General features: G+C 40.4%; 1 protein-coding gene across 1 annotated transcript in view; it reads right to left on the reverse strand.

Annotated features, from left to right (window-relative positions):
- Positions 1-1,546: 1,546 nt before the first annotated feature.
- The window catches only part of OSBPL1A (oxysterol binding protein like 1A), a 207,031-nt gene continuing 188,847 nt past the window's right edge, over positions 1,547-19,730 (reverse strand). The window contains exons 23-32 of the mRNA XM_079718170.1: positions 19,456-19,590; positions 18,348-18,445; positions 16,959-17,141; positions 12,468-12,575; positions 11,471-11,560; positions 11,111-11,237; positions 7,968-8,084; positions 7,249-7,372; positions 5,883-5,973; positions 1,547-1,656 (exon numbers count right to left, since the gene is read on the reverse strand). Coding sequence (XP_079574296.1) covers positions 1,554-1,656; positions 5,883-5,973; positions 7,249-7,372; positions 7,968-8,084; positions 11,111-11,237; positions 11,471-11,560; positions 12,468-12,575; positions 16,959-17,141; positions 18,348-18,445; positions 19,456-19,590 — 1,176 coding nt within the window. The 3' untranslated portion in view covers positions 1,547-1,553. The remainder of the gene's footprint in view (positions 1,657-5,882; positions 5,974-7,248; positions 7,373-7,967; positions 8,085-11,110; positions 11,238-11,470; positions 11,561-12,467; positions 12,576-16,958; positions 17,142-18,347; positions 18,446-19,455; positions 19,591-19,730) is intronic.

Here is a 19,730-nt window from a genome sequence, read left to right on the forward strand (position 1 = left end):
GCAAGCAAAACCTTGTCGCCTTGCTTATTTATAATTTAGGCGGTGTACAAACATCTGAACACAACAGGTCTTAAATATTTTCAGACTTGTGATATGACACAATAGCATTTTCCAACTGCTATACATTGTAAAAAAAAAAAAAACCTTTCCACTCTAGCAATTTTCTACCAAGGTGTTCCACTTGATAATTCTGTATTTGGCATTCACACCAAGTGAAGACAGTGGCACCTTTCTCTAATACTGTATTTACCCAGAGAACAGTGAGTGCTAACTGCCTACTTAGCACGTGAGCCCAGGGGTGAGTTCTCTGGCCCTGGGGACTGTGGCAGCACAAGGACTTATTTTCTTGTAAGGACACCTGACAATTTGGCATCCTATTAAGTGCAGCATTAGTATATTTCAAAGTTTAAAAGAGACCACACTGTTTTGAACATTCTAAAGCCTTTATTTAGCATCAGGTAGATTATTTCATTATAACACTTGTTAACTTCAAGACAGCCATTAAAATAACTTACTGGCAGCTACCTAAGGCCCCCTGGAGCAATATCTCAGTCTGGGGTTGGGTGGATAAATACCATAAGATTAATGTACCCCAATTAAAGGGGCAAAGCTACTGTACAGTAGGTCTCCATACGTATCTTAAGTACACAGGTGCCTTGCAAACTTGAAATGCACAAGACCACCTTTTATATAGTCTGATACTTATAATACATGAGTACAACTGAATTTCTCTGGTGGCATTTGCCACTGGAAGTTGAAGCATTTAAAAAGGTTCGTCATTATGTAATGATGGTGACTAAAATCTATATTTCTGGGGTATTTTTGTGAATTGCTAGGTTTTATACATATTTTCAATTCAAACATGTACAATTCAAACATTTTAATTCTAATGACATTAATTATAGAAAATTATAAAAGTAAAATCAGAGCACTAAAATAAGCAAATGAAATACCTTTTCCAGTTTAGAATTTTCAAATCAGGAATATCTCTTCTGAACATTCAGGCATTTTTTCTTTTTAGAGGTGGGAAGGGGTAAAATTGAGAGGATTAGTAAGAAGAAAAGCCATCTTTTCATTGCAGTCTTTACAAAATGGCATAACCTTTATATTTGAGCATATAAACATATAGGAGAATTCTAAACATTTTGAAGTTAAATCTAAAACATTCAAGCATGACAGCCTAAAAATATTCAAAATAACTTGATTTGGGTTACTATATAATTCCATAAAGCTAAAGTTACATTTAGGTATAAACCTTCAGTGAATATGGCAACAGCAACCATCAAAAAGCATATTCTCCAACAGTTTCCCATACCTCTATATAAAACAGTATTCCAAATAAGCATGTTTGGATAGCAAAATTACCCATTTTTCCAAAGACCTTTCATCACCAATATCCACCTTATGCCCTACTTTTGTTGGGTGAAATGCAAGTTATCATGAGAGGATTTTTTCTCTTTTTAAAAGATGAGTAGAAATCAAAGAAGAAAATTTTAAAACACAGGTTTAAGTCTTATCTGTAGATTAGCCAAATGCCCCAACCTGTCTATGTTTTAATAAATGTCAGGCAAATTGAAGTAGTTTCTGTCCCAGTAGCTGCCCGAGTAAAGCCAGTCCTGGGCTCCGCTGTAGGGATTAGGACCTTGATGGAACCACCTGTTTAAAGAGGAAAGACAAGATTTATGGGGGAAACTGTTCCAGCTCACAGGGTCCCTGCGGCTTCACTAGCTTGCAGACTCCCCTACTGCAGCGATTCACTTCGTTCTGTGAGTTAGGGATTTCCGAAGAGACTTTTAAGTGCTTTTAGAGAGCACGTATATAGAATAATTTTCCGAAATGTGTAATGAGACCACCCAAAAGGTTTAAGGATTTTCCACAGCATTCAGCAACAGTACTTGTCTAATTGTTCACCTAGGCCCATTCCTTAAAAGCATTCTATTAAGCAATGGGGAATAAAGAATTAGAATATGGAAATTAACTTTTACCGCTTACCTACAGGAATACGAAAGTGCCTGATTCAGAGTAAATGCCACCCCACCACCAAACTCTTTGTTTCATTTTACAAATGAGGAGCTCAATGTCAGAGAAGTTAAATAACTTGCCCAAGCTAGTCACTGATATCAAAGTTGTTAAAGACCATGATTTGTCAAATATACTATGTTACACATAATCCACTGAAATCTGATCCAAATCTTCCTGGGTCTTCATTTTCTCCATACTAATAGAGATTCATAGGCTGCATCTAGATTTTAACATCTTTCAAATTCTAGAAAGAGCTGCCCTAATTTTCTTGCCCTTTAAAAAACAAGTCATGGGGCTTCCCTGGTCGTGCGGTGGTTAAGAATCCGCCTGCCAATGCAGGGGACACGGGTTCGAGCCCTGGTCCAGGAAGATCCTACATGCCGTGGAGCAACTAAGCCTGTACGCCACAACTACTGAGCCTGCACTCTAGAGCTCACGAGCCACAACTACTGAAGCCCACACGCCACAACTACTGAAGCCTGCATGGCCTAGAGCCCGTGCTCCGCAACAAGAGAAGCCACCGCAATGAGAAGCCCGCACACTGCAATGAAGAGTAGCCCCTGCTCGCCGCAGCTAGAGAAAAGCCTGCACGCAGCAAAAAAGACCCAACACAGCCAAAAATAAATAAATTCATATAAATAAACAAACAAATAAATAAATAACAAGTCATCCATTTTCCACATTCCCAGCTTTCTCTGGGTAATGGAAATGAAAAATTATTTGTTCAAAAGGTTCAAATTTCAATTTGTATGACATTTTATAATATGATTTGGTTTTCAGTAATATTTATGAAAACAGTTTCATATGTCTTTGTCATTCTTTCCAAATAAATTGCCTCTAAAAATATTTAACAATTAGAGTGAGCTTAGATTTGTTTGATAAGTCCCAAGTGGTCCTATTAATCACTGCAGCAGCACTAAAAACCCTAAGACACAAAAAATGCTTCAGATTAGGCTAATTCCTTGAAGACTGATATAGTAAATGCCCACTAGGCCAGATTTTCTAGAATATTACATATATTATTTTGCTTTTGGGACTTTTCCCTAATTAGAAAATTTAGAAGTCTACTTTAAATGATCAAGATATGTGTGTTTCAGACTTTGGTAACCAAGCTGGAAATACTTTAAGGAACCACTGTTTGATCAAAGTCACAGAATTTTTGTCTAATATGAAGTATATAATTTTACTCCTTTTGGTCTCAAAAGTCCATGTAGTAAAAGCACTTTTGTAGTCAGGCTTAGTAAAATCAAGCACTTCAGAAAATCAGGCAAATCAAAATCAAGGTAACCAAAAATAATTCTAAAAATTAACCAAGCCTCAGGCCTGTGCCACAGGATTTCTTCCATACAAAGTGGACAACTGGAAAGTCAAGTGCAAAGAGACCGTGCAGAGCAGTAGATTCAATAGCAAAGAACGTTTTTTTGTTCACACATAAGCCAAGTGCTCTAAAGGCCATGTCTGCAAGGCCTCCCTTCGGGGAGCACTTCTTGGAGAGAGTTGCAACATGGCACTAAAGACGAGCACCTCGGATCTGAAGGCGTGATACTAGGCATTAGAGTTTCTCTCAACATCTAGACTCTTATTTCCAGCACTCACATATGGAAAACTCTGCTGCCATCAGCGTACCCCCCTCCACATACAAAAAAGTCCATGCTGTCTTTTCAAAGTCTTATTAAACATTTTAGGCAAGCAGAGGCAAAAGAAAAGGAGGGAGGGGGGTGAGGAGAAGTCAATGTTTCTGAGACTACAGAGTCCATGGGTCTATATCAGTAAAATAACATTAGATAAAATATTAATTCTGCACGATGCTTTCAATGGGGGAAGAGATGACTTCATCAGTTTTTTGGCCTCACCACCCACCTTCTCTTCAAATCCTGTGTCTATTTCCAGTCCTCCCACTTTCTCCCCACATAACCCCACTTATTAAGGTCTCTGGGCGCCTCTAGGAAAACAGGGCAGGATCACAAGCAGCCATTTCCATATGCAGGAACCACAGTTTAAAGCCTCAAAAATCCCAAAGCTGGAACTCTTTTCAAATGAGTGAAACTGGTATCAACAGGAAAGCCAGCTTTTAGTGTGGAAGAACTGGGGACAGGTTACAATAAGGTTCTGGGTTTGATTTCTGAGGGCTGGTTTCAGCTCTACCTGGCAGAACATGCTCCTTTACAAACTGCCCCATCCCCGCCCCGACACAAACTGAACCAAGCTGTTCAAAAAGCACGTTATCAGCCAGGAGAAGACCCAGTCAGTGAATGCCACCTCTCACCACTACTGGAAAAAGACTCCAAGCACATATTCATTTGGACAAAGGGTCAGTAGGGTCATTTTTAAGGTCTGTAGAGTCATATAAGAACTACTGATGCTAAGAGGCAGCAGTGGAAGCAAGCATGTGTAAGGCTCCGAAGTGGAGCTCACAAACGTAGCTTCTAGTTTTTATTTTCAGGCTACCACAGAGCTGTCTAAAGCTCCTTACTTTCTGCACATAAGACTTCACCTGACAGTAATACTTTTCTCTCACTTTGCACACTTGAAAATGTGGCCAGAAAAATAAAGGAGTTAATAATCAGAAATAGGGAATCCCCTGGCGGTCCAGTGGTTAGGACTTGGCGCTCTCACCGCCGTGGGCCCGGGGTTCAATTCCCTGGTCGGGGAACTAAAATCCCACAAGCTGTGCACTGTGGCCAAAACAAAACAAAACAAATTAGAAATACAGTACAAAGTGGGTTTTCTGCAAAAGAGACTAGAAACAATGACTGAAATCTATCAAATCTTTTCAGAAGGGATTGAAGTAAAGCAATGTGCTTTTGGTTTTTGTGGTTCTTTCTAATCGTGGTCTGTGGCATACTTGTCCTTGAGCAAGTCTCTTAAATGAAATACATCAGCATTTGGTTTCTTCACATACAACGAGGGGACTTCCAGACTAATGGCTTTCCAGTGGTTTCCCAGATCCTGTGTGTGTGTGGGTGGGAGAAGGCAAGCCATGCCGCTCAGCTCCCACCCGAGCAGTCTGGTGGCCATGTGTTCTATATTTGTAGATTCTTTACGTGTTCGTTGGCAAAAACGAGTTTGATGCTAAAAAAAAGTCCAAAAACCACTGGACTAGATGCTATCTAAGGTCATTTCTAGTTCTAATAACTGTGTAAGACGCAAAAGGGCTACCAAAAAATATTTACTAAACTGCTTGTGAAATTATGCCCATATTGGCTCTGAAATTTATTTAATAACTTTGAATAATGGGACAACAGTTTCTATTGCATAATATAAATGTAGAAAATGTTTTTATTCTATTCCTATTTACAAGAGATTCTATTACTCAATACAAGTGACTAAGTAACTCCTGATTCTTAAAAAGAACAAACTTTCAAAACCTGCAAATTTTATTGCCCAGTTTCTGTTGCTGAATGGAATCCAAGATGTCACTTTAACAAATCGTATTTCCACAACATGTCAAATCCCTTGTGTTTGGAAGAGTAAAGGCATTGTCTAAATATCCTTGATACATGATATATGTATAAGCTAATGGCCCTGTAATTTACTCATATATAAGCAAATGGCTCTGAACCTATTTCATGCCAAAATCTGTAACTCTACCTTCCCTCTTAAAAATAGAAGGGACAGTGTTCTGCTGGGTAAGAAGGAAAGATAGTTTGCTTAACTGACACTTACCTGTGGTAATTGTGTAGGAATATTTTAACCTTAACTTCCAAACAGTCCTTTTTCTTTGCACACATGCGGCCCTTTCAGCTTGAACTTAGTCAGTGGAAAATACTTGACAACTCGCAGGGCGCAGTGAGCCAGGCTCTGCAGTCCCACGTCTGCCAGCCCCACCCCCCACCCCTGCCCCAAGCTCCTCATCGCACCTCGTCTTCCAGTCCTCCTCCAACTTGGACCTGTTCTTGCGGGCCGCTCTTTGTTTCTCCTCAAGTCGCTTTTTTTCTTCACTAGCTTGATCTAGAATCAGCACATCAGTGAAAACCGTTACTCTACACGTAGAGACTGCCAGGCACAGCACTCAGCACAATCACTTTATGGAGTCAGGTATCAGCATATCTCCATTTTATCAGAACACGAACACCACGAAATTTATCCTGTCAAAATATTAACATATCCCCGAGTTCGCACTCAAGACCCGGTCCTCTCCTACAGCTTTTGCCCTTAACAACCTCTGCATTTACCCAAGGTGCCAGCTTACTCTTAAGGTAAAAAAAAAAATCATGTTAAAATGCTTCAGTGAAAAATTAGGTGGAAAAACTGAATACACGTGAAAATTTTCTAAATTCTTAGTGAGACCTCACAGAGCTCCTCCAGATTCCATTCGTAAGAAATTCAAACCATTTTCCAAAGCGCTGTTGCACTGTCTCACTGATAATTCACAGGGAGGGTCAGTGTTTAGTTAGAGCAGGGTTTCTCAGCCTTGGCCCTGCTGACACACTGCACCCCATGATTCTTCATGGGGGGCTGTCCTAGGCACGGCAGGACGTTAGCAGCACCCGCGCCCCCATCCACTAGATGCCAGCAGCAGTTCCCCAGATGTTTCAGCCGAAGTCTCTAGACTCGGCCACACGTCCCCTGGAGGAAAAACTGCCCTCATTTTGAGAACCACTGAATAAGAAGAAATTTAACAGCACAAAATAAAATGTCAGAATTAACCAAGGCCAAGCACTTCTTTGAGGCTCACAAGGTGCTATTTAAATTCTGAAATATGTAGTGAAATAACTAGTCAGAATGTAGTTAAAAGTTGATAAATGTGATATTATTGTCCCCAATTCTCCTCTGATATGTAAGGTATGCCTCTGACCATATGTATTACATTAAATTAGGGCGTATCACTGAGACAATGAAATATGAGCTGCTAAGGTCCACCTCAGATTCCCAAATTTAAAACCAAAATTTCTGAATTTAAATTGAATTTCAATTAAAAAAAAAATCTCTAGAGACTTCCCTGGTGGCGCAGTGGTTAAGCCTTCACGCTCTCAATGCAGGGGGCCCAGGTTCGATCCCTGGTCGGGGAACTACATCCCACCTGCCGCAACTAAGGAGCCCACGTGCCGCAACTAAGACCCGGAGCAACCAAATAAATAAATAAATACTTTAAAAAAAGTCTCTAAGAGAGACTAAAGATGGTTGTGCTAACATACTAAAATGCTGACAGTGACCAGGAGTAAAACAAACCACCCTCCTCAAAGAAATCAATCTTCACTGGTGCCGCCATCAGGTGCTAGTTACCTATTTCCCCATTTTCCATGGCTCTGATGTCAGGACGTAGCCTGCAGTCTGTCTTAGGAATCACACTCTCCATTTCCTTGTCTATTTCATTCAAAACCATTGCAAAGCTAGTAAAATTATACATCTGAAAAGAGGAAAATGTTCAAATTAACATATACCAGGGCATAATGCAGAATGAAACCCTGAAGGCAGAAACAGTTGACAATTACCCCCTGTTCTGTGGTGACAACGGTCGGTCAGCCTTTCTCAGACCACACATCTCAGTGTTTTCACCCAAGTCTGCAACACCTGTGGGAATCTGTCTCAAAGAAAGCCCCCCAGCAGGCCTCCCAGCATGAGCATCTTCCACCATCCAGCATGAGTATCTTCCACCACCATCACCTCGAAGGAGAGCTACAAGCAAACCCAACATTCTCCGTTCTTCATTTAAATCCTTACTTGCTAGATCTGGCTGCACCACCTTGCATTTAACGACAGTCAGTCTTGCCCCTCAGTAGTTGTTAAGGAACCCCCCAAAGCCTCACGCCAAGGCATCCTGGCCAGCCAGACACCAGGAGGCCTGGGTGGCAGGAATGCCCTGTCCCAGGTTAGAAGGCGCAGGGGGACGACTTAGGAGCGTCTGATGACCACCTGCCTCCTCCTGGTCCCGCCTGGGCCGGGGAAACAGCCCCGTCAGAGCCCGGCAAACAGGAGGCCGCGCTCAGCACGCCCAGCCTCACCTGGGTCGAATTGGGAGGCCGCGGGGCTATTCGCCACAGGAGAACGCTCCCAGGGATGACAAACACACTCTCGGAATCTGGCATTGGCATTTCATCTGACTCCTCAGAAGCGCTCATCTGGAAGAACCAACAGATGAACAAAACAAATGTTTTCAAAAGAATATACTTACAAATTGTAAAATAAGCACCTCTGACTGCACAGCATTACTAGGATGTAACCGTACGAGGGCCGGGGCACCACCATGACTTTCTCGTTCTCACATCCTCACCTTTCAACACAGGCCAGGGAGCCAATAAATGCGGACCTAGTGAGTAAGCGCTGTGAGCCTCGTGAGCCTTGTGTGTTGTCTCATTTAGGGTTCTGTGCATTCAAGCCATTATCATCACCATCATCATGCCTTTACTATCATGTTGTAATATTTTTAAAGTTTTTTTATTTTAAAGCCAAAATAACTCCTTTAAGTATTGACTGGAACATTATGAGAGCAAGAAAAGGTTAACTTCTTGGAGCATTTAACTAAATTTATCAACAACACAAACCAGTAAGCGATCCTGAAAGCATTCTATAAAAAGAGGATTTAAAATGATGTAAGGCTAGGGGCTTCCCTGGTGGCTCAGTGGTTGAGAGTCCGCCTGCCAATGCAGGGGACACAGGTTCGAGCCCTGGTCCGGGAAGATCCCACATGCCGCGGAGCAACTAAGCCCATGCACCACAACTACTTTAGAGCCTGCGCTCTAAAGCCTGTGAGCCACAACGACTGAGCCTGAGTGCCACAACTACTGAAGCTGATGCTACACAACAAGAGAAGCCACCACAATGAGGAGCCCACACACAGCAACGAAGACCCAACATAGCCAAAAATAAATAAATAAATTTATAATCAATCAATCAATCAAAAAGATGTAAGGCTAAAAAAGAAACTAAAAGAAACTAACATTTCCTCTGGTTGCACCCCTCCACAACCCAACCTGGCAGAGCTGCTAGCAGCTCTCTGTATATTTAGTCCTTATGTAATAAACCCATAAAGTTTTTTTAAAATAATTTTTTGAAAAAATTATTTATTTTTAATTTATTTATTTTTGGCTGTGTTGGGTCTTCATTGCTGCGCGCGGGCTTTCTCTAGTTGTGGCAAGCAGGGGCTACTCTTTGTTGCGGTGCGCGGGCTTCTCATTGTGGTGGCTTCTCTTGTTGCAGAGCACAGGCTCTAGATGCACAGGCTTCAGTAGTTGTGGCTCGTGGGCTCAGTAGTTGTGGCTTGCTGGCTCTAGAGTGCAGGCTCAGTAGTTGTGGCTCGTGGGCTCAGTAGTTGTGGCTTGCTGGCTCTAGAGTGCAGGCTCAGTAGTTGTGGCACACGGGCTTAGGTGCTCCACGGCATGTGGGATCTTCCCAGACCAGGGTTCAAACCCGTGTCCCCTGCATTGGCAGGCAGATTCTTAACCACTGTGCCACCAGGGAAGCCCACCCATAAAGTTTTATATATAAAGAATTTAAGCCTTTGGAAGGCTAAGTCATATTCCCAATGTCACAGTTACCAAATCTAGAACTACTGGCTGAGATATGCAACTTTAAAAACAGTAGCAGGGAAGGGACAACACTGGTGACAAGCTCCCCAAGGCATTTAAATATGCTCGGGAACATCAGAAATCCACGGTGGCCGATGCACACGGGAGGCGAGAGTAGACACAGGGTGAGTATGAGGCTGACTTCTCTCTCCAAGGGGCAAGGCCGTTTTTCTACAAAGACTGACCGGGGATTTTCGGGACACGAGGGGGATTTTCTGGAATTTCACCAAGGCCCTCCTCTGCCAGCCCCCACCTCTGTAAAAGGAGGACGAGGCCATGTCTTCACCAAGCTGCCTTGTGTTGGCTGAGCCACTGCCCAGGAGTTCGGGTTGGGGCCTGGGATCCTGGAGCATTCCTTCTCCAGCCCCGTCAGTCTTGGGGTCACTGCAGAGAAGCGTCAGTGCAACCCCTGGAAGGAAGGAGAAGCAGCAGAGACCCAGGTGGAGGAGGAAAGTGGACTGTGCCCAGAGATGGAGGCAGAGGGAGGGGAGAAGGGCTCAGCCAGGGAAGTGCCACTGCCGTCAACTGCACCAGCTGCTCTGTCCCCGGGACCCTGGTAACCAGTTTACAAAGAAAGCCACTCAGACATACACCGGTTTTTGAGGAAGGTGAGGGCTTCCTCAACTCTTGCATGTGTAAGAGTCACCTGAAGGGCCCCAGAGAGCTCGACACGGCGGGGCGAGGGGAGCCGGGAGCTCTGAGGTGGTGCTTCGGTGGCCGGTGTGACGCTCAGAGCAGACGGGGGGCCTGAGCTGTCCTCACCAGGAACCCCTGACCTCTGTCAACTCATCTGACATGTGGGTGCTATTGCTGTGCCCATTGTACAAATGAAGGTGCTGAGGCGGAGAGAGGGTGGGAATCTGCCCGAGACTGAACCACTCAGAAGTGGGAGAAACATGATTCTAAGCAGAGCTCGTGCTCTGAATCATGATGTCCGTTACTGGAAACTCATCAGTCCTCCGACGCTTCCCGTCCAAATAGGTGCAAGCTCTCTTTAGCTCAGTCTGCCTGAGCGGTCCAGCCTCCCAGGGCCCTGCGACGAAAACCTGTGGCCTCACACGGAGAGAGTCTAACGTTAAACTGTCCCGTTAGGAGAACGCTTAGTAAGAGGAGGACAGCCGTCTAGGAACGAATCCCTTAACTGCGATGCTCTCAGCTTCAGGGATCTCGGATACAAAAGAGGGCAACACAACTGCTGCATGCATGAAAACGTACGTGATCATTCTGGGTGAAATTTCAAATATTCAAATGATCTCAACTGCTTATGCACATAAACAGAAAGGAGGACAAGGACATAGGTCTCACTAAGATGAACTCCAACTTTCCAAAGCAACGTTGAGTTCTATGCCGCGTGTATAACTGCATGGCACACACCCCATACTCCACGGGAGACTATGTCAAACATTCGCTACCAAGGCAGATAACTGGTTCATTCAGAAGGTTCAAGGAGAAAAACTACATGCATTAGCACCAAGTATAAAAGGTCACACTGTGACCCGCTATCAGGCCACTTCCAAAAGGATTAGTACAAATTTAAAGAGTCCAGTGATTCCTTCGATACCACCTTCCGGGATGTTCACCTGTTTGCTGTTCTTCTTCTCTTCAGTGTTTTTCTTATCATTTTTTTTGTAAGCATCAAATGTGGCAGGGTCAACGCTGTATAAACATTCTGTCCACTTCCCATAGAGGGCACAGAGCTTCTTTTTGCTGTCAAGAGAAACTGATGTTTAGCCAACAATTAAACCAGCGTTTTGCTGTAACTGAATATTATTATAAAGATGCTTACAAATCAGATTCTTCAAAGAAATAAATATTTCCTTGCAGAAGAGTTTTTCAATTTACTGAAATGCTTGTTTCCTAGGTAATGGCAGATTTTAATAACAACATTTTATTTAGTGAATGACACCTATACTAGTCAGCAATTAAAATGGAAACTTTACCTTTTATCTTGAATGTAGCCTTCAACTTTGTGTAACTCCTTACCAAAAAGGCCGCATGGCTTAAAATTCAACACACATTTGTCCGCAGTCCTGTAAAGGAGATAGTGAGCTCAGGTTACCATTCAACACAGAAGCCGTAGGAGAGAACAGTGACTGTGATAACCTTTCTAGTAGCAGCTGCTGTTTACTGACTTCCTAACGCATGCCAGGCTCCATACAGAGAGTATCATAATTAACCCATAATCAGTACTGGACCCACCATGGAGAAAATGTAAAGCAAGGTTCATAAAAATAAGGGACTTGTTGCTATGGAATGAATGTTTGCCCACCAAATTCATGTAGTGAAGCCCTAGTCGCCCACGCGAGGGTATTTAGGGGTAATTAGGTCATAAGGGTGGAACCCTCATGAATGGCATCAGTGTTCTTCTAAGAAGAGATACGGGAAGACGATCCTTCCCTCTGCCATACAACGATTTGAGAAAACGGCCAACTTCAAACCAGGAAGAGGGCCTTCACCTAGCATTAAATCTGCCAGCACCCTGACCCGGGACTTCCCAGCCTCCAGAGCTGTGAGAAATAAATGTCTGCTGTTGAAGCCACTCGGCCCATGGTGCTTTGTTACAACCGCCCGAGCCAACTAGGACACTGGCCTAAGGTCACAGAGTAGGATTTGAACTCAACTCTTTTCAACTTTCGTGTTTCTCCTGCCACCCATCCCCATGTAAACAATGCAAGCTAATCAGGATCAGCAAAATGAGCTGAAGGAGGCGGGAATGAACATTCCCCAAGGCTGCAGAAGCTCTGAGTTCACCAGTCTCCCCTAATCAGAAACTTTAACATAAAATCTGTTCATTAAATAGATGGGCTTTATTTACTCCAGAGCTATACTGCCTGGTTCTTAAATTATCATCAGGCTGTACTAGAACTTTTTAAAAAAGACTACTGGCACCCTCTGATGACAACTGAAGCGATAGGGGAGGGTGATGAAGCATCTCACTTGTGGTTTGTGATCTCCACATTGCCGTACTGCTCAATCCAGAGTTTCCCCACAATGATGTTATGTACACAGCAGGTAGGATTTGTCCACGTATATGCTTCATTGTGTCTAGAGAAAAAAGAAAACCAAAGCCCAGAAAAATAAGTGAGAAGTGTTACTCTGTTTAAAAAGTGCATTTGCCTCAAATGCTATTACTCAGGATAACACATCAGACTGCTGGAGATGACTAAACTCTAAGACCATAAAAATTCTGCTGGTGTTAACCACAGTAAAATAGGTATCATCTGACTACTCTTATTGTTTCTTAAAAGGATGCAAAAAAATCCTATCTTTCTACCAAACTCCAAATTAAACTATGTACATAATCATCTTAAGCATTCAAAAGTTTGGTGAAAACATAATAAACAAAATTAAATTAGAAGTAGAAAACAGTCTATATTTAGTACTTTCTAGTTCACCAAAGGGAAAAACTTGTGTATGTGAACAAGCTCCAATTTTACACATCCTTTGCTTTTGAAAACATGCATTTTACATCTTCGTACATTTATGTCTAAATTTATTTTTAATTTACAAACAGTAAAATTCACTTTTCTTGGCGTATCTAGTTCTGTGAGTTTTAGTGCATGTGTAGATCTTTGCAACTACTACTATAATCAAAATATAGAACAATTCCATCACACCATCCACAAATTCGCTCATGCTGCCCCTCTATGGTCAAACCCTCCCCCAACCCTAGTCCCTAAACAACTCATTTGTTCTCCATTGCAATAGTTTTGCCTTCTCCAGAATGTCATATAGGTGAGATAATACACCTATATTCTTCATTTGTATAATCCATTTTAAATTCTACTTATCAATAATTTGCTCTCCCTTATTTCTGAGTAGTATTCTACTGTATGGATGTATCACAGTTTAACCATTTACTTACTGAAGGATGTTGGGTTGCTTGGTGATTAATAGTACTATAAACATCTGGGCACAGGTCTTTGTGAAAACGTTAAGTCTTTATTTCTCCAGAGTGAACACCTAGGAGTGGACTGCTGAGTCATCTGGTTAACATAGGGTTAACTCTGTAACCCTATGCTATCTGGTTAACATAGGGTTAACTCTGTTCTCCAGAGTGGCTCTGCCATTTTAGATTCCCCCCAGCAATATATTAGATTTCTGGTTGCTCTACATCCTTGCCAACACTTGGTACTGTCAGTTCTAAAAATTATTTTGATTTTGGACATTCTAATAGGTGTGTAGTGGTATCTCAGTATGATTTTGTATTTCTTTAATGACTAATGCTGTTGAGCATGTTTTTGTGTGCTCGTTTGTTATCCATATATCTCTTTTGCCCAATTTCTTATTGGGTTGTTTGTTTTCTTATTGTTTTGAGAATTCTTTACACATTCTAGATACAAGTCCTTTGTTAATAAATGATTTGCAAATAATGTTTATCTATCTATGGCTTCTCTCCATTCTCTGAAGAGTGTTTTCACTGAGCAAGAGTTTTTCATTTTGATAAAATCTAATTTATCAATTTTGTCTTTTCTAGACTGTGCCTTGGTATTATATCCATAAGATGTCATTGCCTAATCCAAGGTCATAAAGATTTTCTCCTGTTTTCTTCCAAAAGCTTATAATTGTATATTAGATTTTAGCCTATGGTCTATTTTGAGTTCATTTTCGTTTAAGCTGTGAGATGTAAGTTGAGGTTCATTTTTTTAACATACGTACTTCCAACTGTTCCCACACCATTTGTGGAGAGGACTATCCTTCTTCACTGAATTGTGTTTTTACCTTTGTCAAAAATCAATTGACCATGTTTCTGTGGGTCAGTTTTGGACTCTATTCTCTGTTCCCTTGATGTATGTGTCTATCCTTTTGTCAATACAACACTGTCTTGATTACAATAGCTTTACTGTTAAGTCTTAAAATTAGGAAGTGGGAGTCCATCAATTCTGTTCTTCCTTTTCAAAACTTTTGGCTGTAGTTTCATTTGCCCTTCCATATAAATTTTAGGATCAACTTCTCTTTATGTATCAAAAATCATCCTGGGACTTTTAAATTTAGATTGTGTTAATATAGATTGCTTATAGATCAATTATGGGAAAACTAACATCTGAATTATATTAAGGATTCCAAGTATAGTGAGACATAGTATGACTCTCCATTACTCATAGTCTTTGATTACTGTAATCAGTATTTTATAGTTTTCAGCATGTGGATCCTGAACATATTTTATTATCTTCATCCTGCTATCGAGCCTATCCCAGTTATTATTTTTGTTATTGTATTTTTTCAGTACTAAAATTTCCAGAAATACTTTCATTTCTTTGCTCCAATGTCTTTCTATTCATTTTAAGAGTTCATCTTTATGTCATGGAGCATAGTTATAATAGCTGCTTTAAAGTCTTTGATACAGATTTCAATATCTGAGTCACCTTGGGATTAGAGTCTGTTTATTGTTTTTTCTTTCTTTTCTCTTTCTCTCTTACACAAGGAGATCACAGAGTACTAGACTTTCTCTGACTTATTTCACTTAGCATAATGTTCTTGAGGTCCATCCATGTTGTTGCAAGTGGCAAAATTTCATTCTTTTTTATGGCTGAGTAATATTCCTGTGTGTGTGTGTGTGTGTGTGTGTGTATGCGCCACAATTTCTTTGTCCATTCATCCAACGATGGACACTTGAGTTGCTTCCATATCTTGGCTGTTGTATGGAATATGTATAATGTGTATAATAATGCTGCAATGACATGGGGATGCAGATATCTTTTTGAGTTAGTATTTTTGTTTTCTTTGGGTAAATACTCAAAAGTGGAATTGCTGGATCAAGGTAGCTCCACTTTGAATTTTTTGAGGAACCTCCAAACTGTTTTCCATAGTGGCTGCACCAATTTACATCCACCAACAGTACACAAGGGCTCCCTTTCCTCCACATCCTCACCAACATTAATTTCTAGTCTTTTTGATACTAGCCTTTCTCACAGGTGGGAGGTGATACCTCATTGTGGTTTGATTTGCATTTCCTTGATGGTTAATGATGTAGAGCATCTTTTCATTTACCTGTTGACTACCTGTATGTCTTCTTTGAAAAATGTCTATTCAGATCTTCTGCCTACTTTTTAATTGGATTTTTTTTCTTGCTATTGAGTGGTATGCATTCTTCATATATTTTGGATGTTAGCCCATTATCAGATACATGATTTGCAAATATTTTCTCCTATTCAGTAGGCTGCCTTTTCATTTTGTTGATGGTTTCCTTTACTGTGCAGAAGCTTTTTAGTATGATGTAGTCCCACTTGTTTATATTTGCTTTTGTTCTTTTTGGTCTCAGAGTCAAAAAATCATTGCCAAGACCTATGTTAAGGAGCCTACCGCCTATGTTTTCTTCTAGGAGTTTTATAGTTTTCAGTCTTATGTTCAAGTTTGTAATCCATTTTGAGTTAATTTTTGTGTATGGTATAAGAGAGGGGTCCAGTTTCATTCTTTTGTATGTGCTTGTCCAATTTTCCCAACGCCATTTATTGAAGAGACTGTCCTTCTTCTGTTGTATATTCTTGCCTCCTTTGTCGTAAATTAACTGACCCTATTTGCATGGACTTATTTCTGGGCTCTCTATTCTGTTCCATTGATCTATGTGTCTGTTTTTACGCCAATACCATATATTTTAATTACTATAGCTTTGTAATACAGTTTGAAATCAGGGAGCATGATGCCTCCAGCTTTGTTCTTCTTTCTCAAGACTGCTTTGGCTATTTGGGGTCTTTTGTGATTCCATAAAAATTGCAGGATTGTCTATTTGTGTGAAAAACGTCATTGGAATTTTGATAGAGATTGCACTGAATCTGTACATTGCTTTGGATAGTATGGACATTTTAACAGTATTAATTTTTTCAATCCATGAGCACAGAATTAATTCCACTTACAACTGCATCAAAAAGAATAAAATACCTAGAAATAAATTTAAACAAGGAGGTGAAAGACCTGTATATTGAAAACAACAAGACAGTAATGAAAGAAACTGAAGATGACACAAATAAATGGAAGGGTATTTCATGGCAATCTTTTTTCTATTGCAAAAGAAGAGAACTTTCAACTTAATCTAATGTCTAAGATGTACCAATCTGATTGTTATTTCAATATTTCTCAAAGTGAATTCACTTTAAAAGATGGTTAACCAAAATATTATTACCATGATATATAGAAAGCTTGTCTCATAAGAACTGTCATGCAGTGATTAACTCCATTTTATCTTAAAATAGATCCAAACGAACACCACAGTCAAACATCAAGTTAAACTTTTTACACATACCTAGGCTGATTAACAATGGCTATTGCCATGTTTCTCAAATTCTTTTACATGATGGTAGAAAGTTTATACTTCATAAAAGCAGTTTCTTTGTCTCCACCTTTTGAACAACAAGGCCAAGTCTGTGTGCAAGTGTATATACTAATGAGTAGGTACACATGAAAAGAGTTAAAGGCGTGATTCTGACTCACTCAAGGAGCTCCAACGTGATGGTTCCTTTGGGTTCTGCTTCTACACTCTTCCCCCAGAACTTCAGTTTGGGATAGATTGAGCCATGAAAGATGAAATCATTGTTTAATCCTTCAGCATGAAATGCACTAATGGGTGGGTGATGGCTGACCTGCTCAGAGATGAGTCTGAAACCAAGGTCATCTCTTAAGATTTAAAAAACAGACAAACAAAAAAAGGTAGTGTTATATAATAAACCGTTATCACAGAATGTATACATTACTGTCATTTCACTGAAAAAGCAATGTTAGAGTATTAAGGAAATGGATTTGACGAAGTAAACAATCCTTTGTTATCATCCTGATGGAAGGACAACACACGAGCAATTGCACATATGCAACCCAAACAACTAAAACCGATGTTATTATAAACCTAGCTACTTAAACACATTAAAATAAAGAACACCCACATGAATTTGGGTGATTTTCATGAATTGACAATATTAGCCATGTAAATTTAAAACTTATCATTCCATTTATATTAAGATTGAAGAATCTAATGTATCTCCTTTACAAACATCTAGGGAATAAATGAGAGCAAAACTTGTGGAGGGAAGAGAAAGATTCAGAAAAACTAAAGCCAAATGAATTCCCTAACTGTGTGTAAGGAAGCAAGCTACAGCAGGAAATGCAACTCTAGATACATTCATTGCCTGTATGCCAACAGTGTAAGTTTATGCTAATACATTTTATATGGTTATTAAAAAAACCCAGGGACTTCCCTGGTGGCGCAGTGGTTAAGAATTCACCTGCCAATGCAGGGGACACGGGTTCGAGCTCTGGTCTGGGAAGATCCCACATGCCATGGAGCAACTAAGCCCGTACACCACAACTACTGAGCCTGCGCTCTAGAGCCCACGAGCCACAACTACCGAAGCCTGTGCGCCTAGAGCCCGTGCTCTGCAACAAAGACAAGCCACCCCAATGAGAAGCCCGCGCACCACAACGAAGAGTAGCCCCTCCTCGTCCCAACTAGAGAAAGCCTGTGCTCAGCAACGAGGACCCAATGCAGCCAAAAATAAATAAATAAATTTAAAAAAAAAAAAAAAAAAAAAAAAAAACAACCCCAAAAAACCCAATCATGCCTTATGGTCTACATAAGGAGAAAGGATGATAACTAATCCCACAAGATCAGGAATACTGAAACCCTTGTAATGGTTCATTTTACGTATGTTTTCATATTTTTGACATAATTTCTAAAATAATAAATATCATAGAAACAAACAAAATTGTTAACTTTCTTCAGTCATACAAAATGTTGATAAATGCTCAAAAAATATACATTTTCATTTGAAGAGCTATGTAAATCATGGAAATTCAACTATCCACCTGGAATAGTGTGAAAGATCTTACCGAACTAATTCATAAGTCTCTCCCAGAAGTGGGTTGAAAGGCTTTCCAGTACGTTCCCACTGAGAAGCAACAGCAGATACAGCAAATGCAGCTACACACTGTGGGACAGAGCATGAGGAGAAGTTAAAAACAGCCTTGCTGGCTCCTCGTTCTTTCAGGAACTGAAATTCTGCTGAAAATAGTAATTTACAAAATGATTTTGAGGAGTTTAATTACTTTGTATTTTTAACATGGCTTAATACGCAAACTAATAAGCAAACGTGGATATTCAGAATGAAAATTACTCTGAGACTCTTCCTATTGATCATCCCAACTGTGTTTTATAACACCCTGACAGTGCTACAAATTCTCTCAAGGACTTTAAAAAAACTCTCAAATCCTAAATTACTCTTAATTCCTTTAAAATTTCTAAAAAGTACATCACTTTTAGGATGGGGCGAAAAAACTAAACAAATTGGTATCAAGTCCAATGAGGTTGGGAAAAGCTGATTTATATAAATGAAAAGACAGAATGACTCCATTTAGAATGCTATTGCTTTGTTGGAAGGAAAAGAATGTATCTACTATACTCTCCCTGTGTCTAGTCAATCCATATACATCACATGAACGTCTTCTCTTCAGAGGAAAATAAAAAAGTGCAATTCCTTGTTGTCCTTTGTTTTAACCTATAGTAGTATGTGTATATTTATATACAGATAAGCATAAATATACATATTTATCTGTGTATGTATGTATCTATTCCTTCTTGGAAACACTGAGAAAGTCTGAAAGAAAGGTTGAATATTTTTACCCTAACACAATGCTACTTTCTAAAACAAAGACTCAGAAACAGCTCACCAACATCCAGGTTTGGTTTTGGACCACGTTCTGCTTCTCTTGCAATTCTCGTTGGTCTTTCCACTATGGTGGCACTCTGACTAGAGGGTGGCGGGGAAGGAACACAGACGGCTCTCCAAACATGCTGACTATGTAATGATAACGTTTGCTAACCTCACACTGGACTTAACATGAATTCTGTGTATATGTGTTTGGGGCAGGGGGAGGGGAGAAGGTGGCAGAGAAGACTTCCTAAGACTTAAACCTTTCCCAGTGCTTGCTTGACACGTACCTGCATCCTTTCCACAGGATCAGCAAATGAACTGGCCTTGTGGATGAGGTACGTATGCTCCATATATTCAGTGAGTCGCTGGAGGAAGCTCAAAGGCTCGTTAAATATAACTGGCATGGTGATCTTGGAGAGTTCCTATTTAATAAGAAAATGGAAACTGTGATGTCCAACATACACAGCAAACTTACATGCTGCTGTCTCTACATAACATGTTCCTGGAAAGGAAGTCACAGAAAACAGCAAATTTAATTAGTATCAGTTCAATTTCATAACTC

This window comes from Hyperoodon ampullatus (genome assembly GCF_949752795.1).
Source record: "Hyperoodon ampullatus genome assembly, chromosome: 13".
Lineage (NCBI taxonomy): Eukaryota > Metazoa > Chordata > Mammalia > Artiodactyla > Ziphiidae > Hyperoodon > Hyperoodon ampullatus.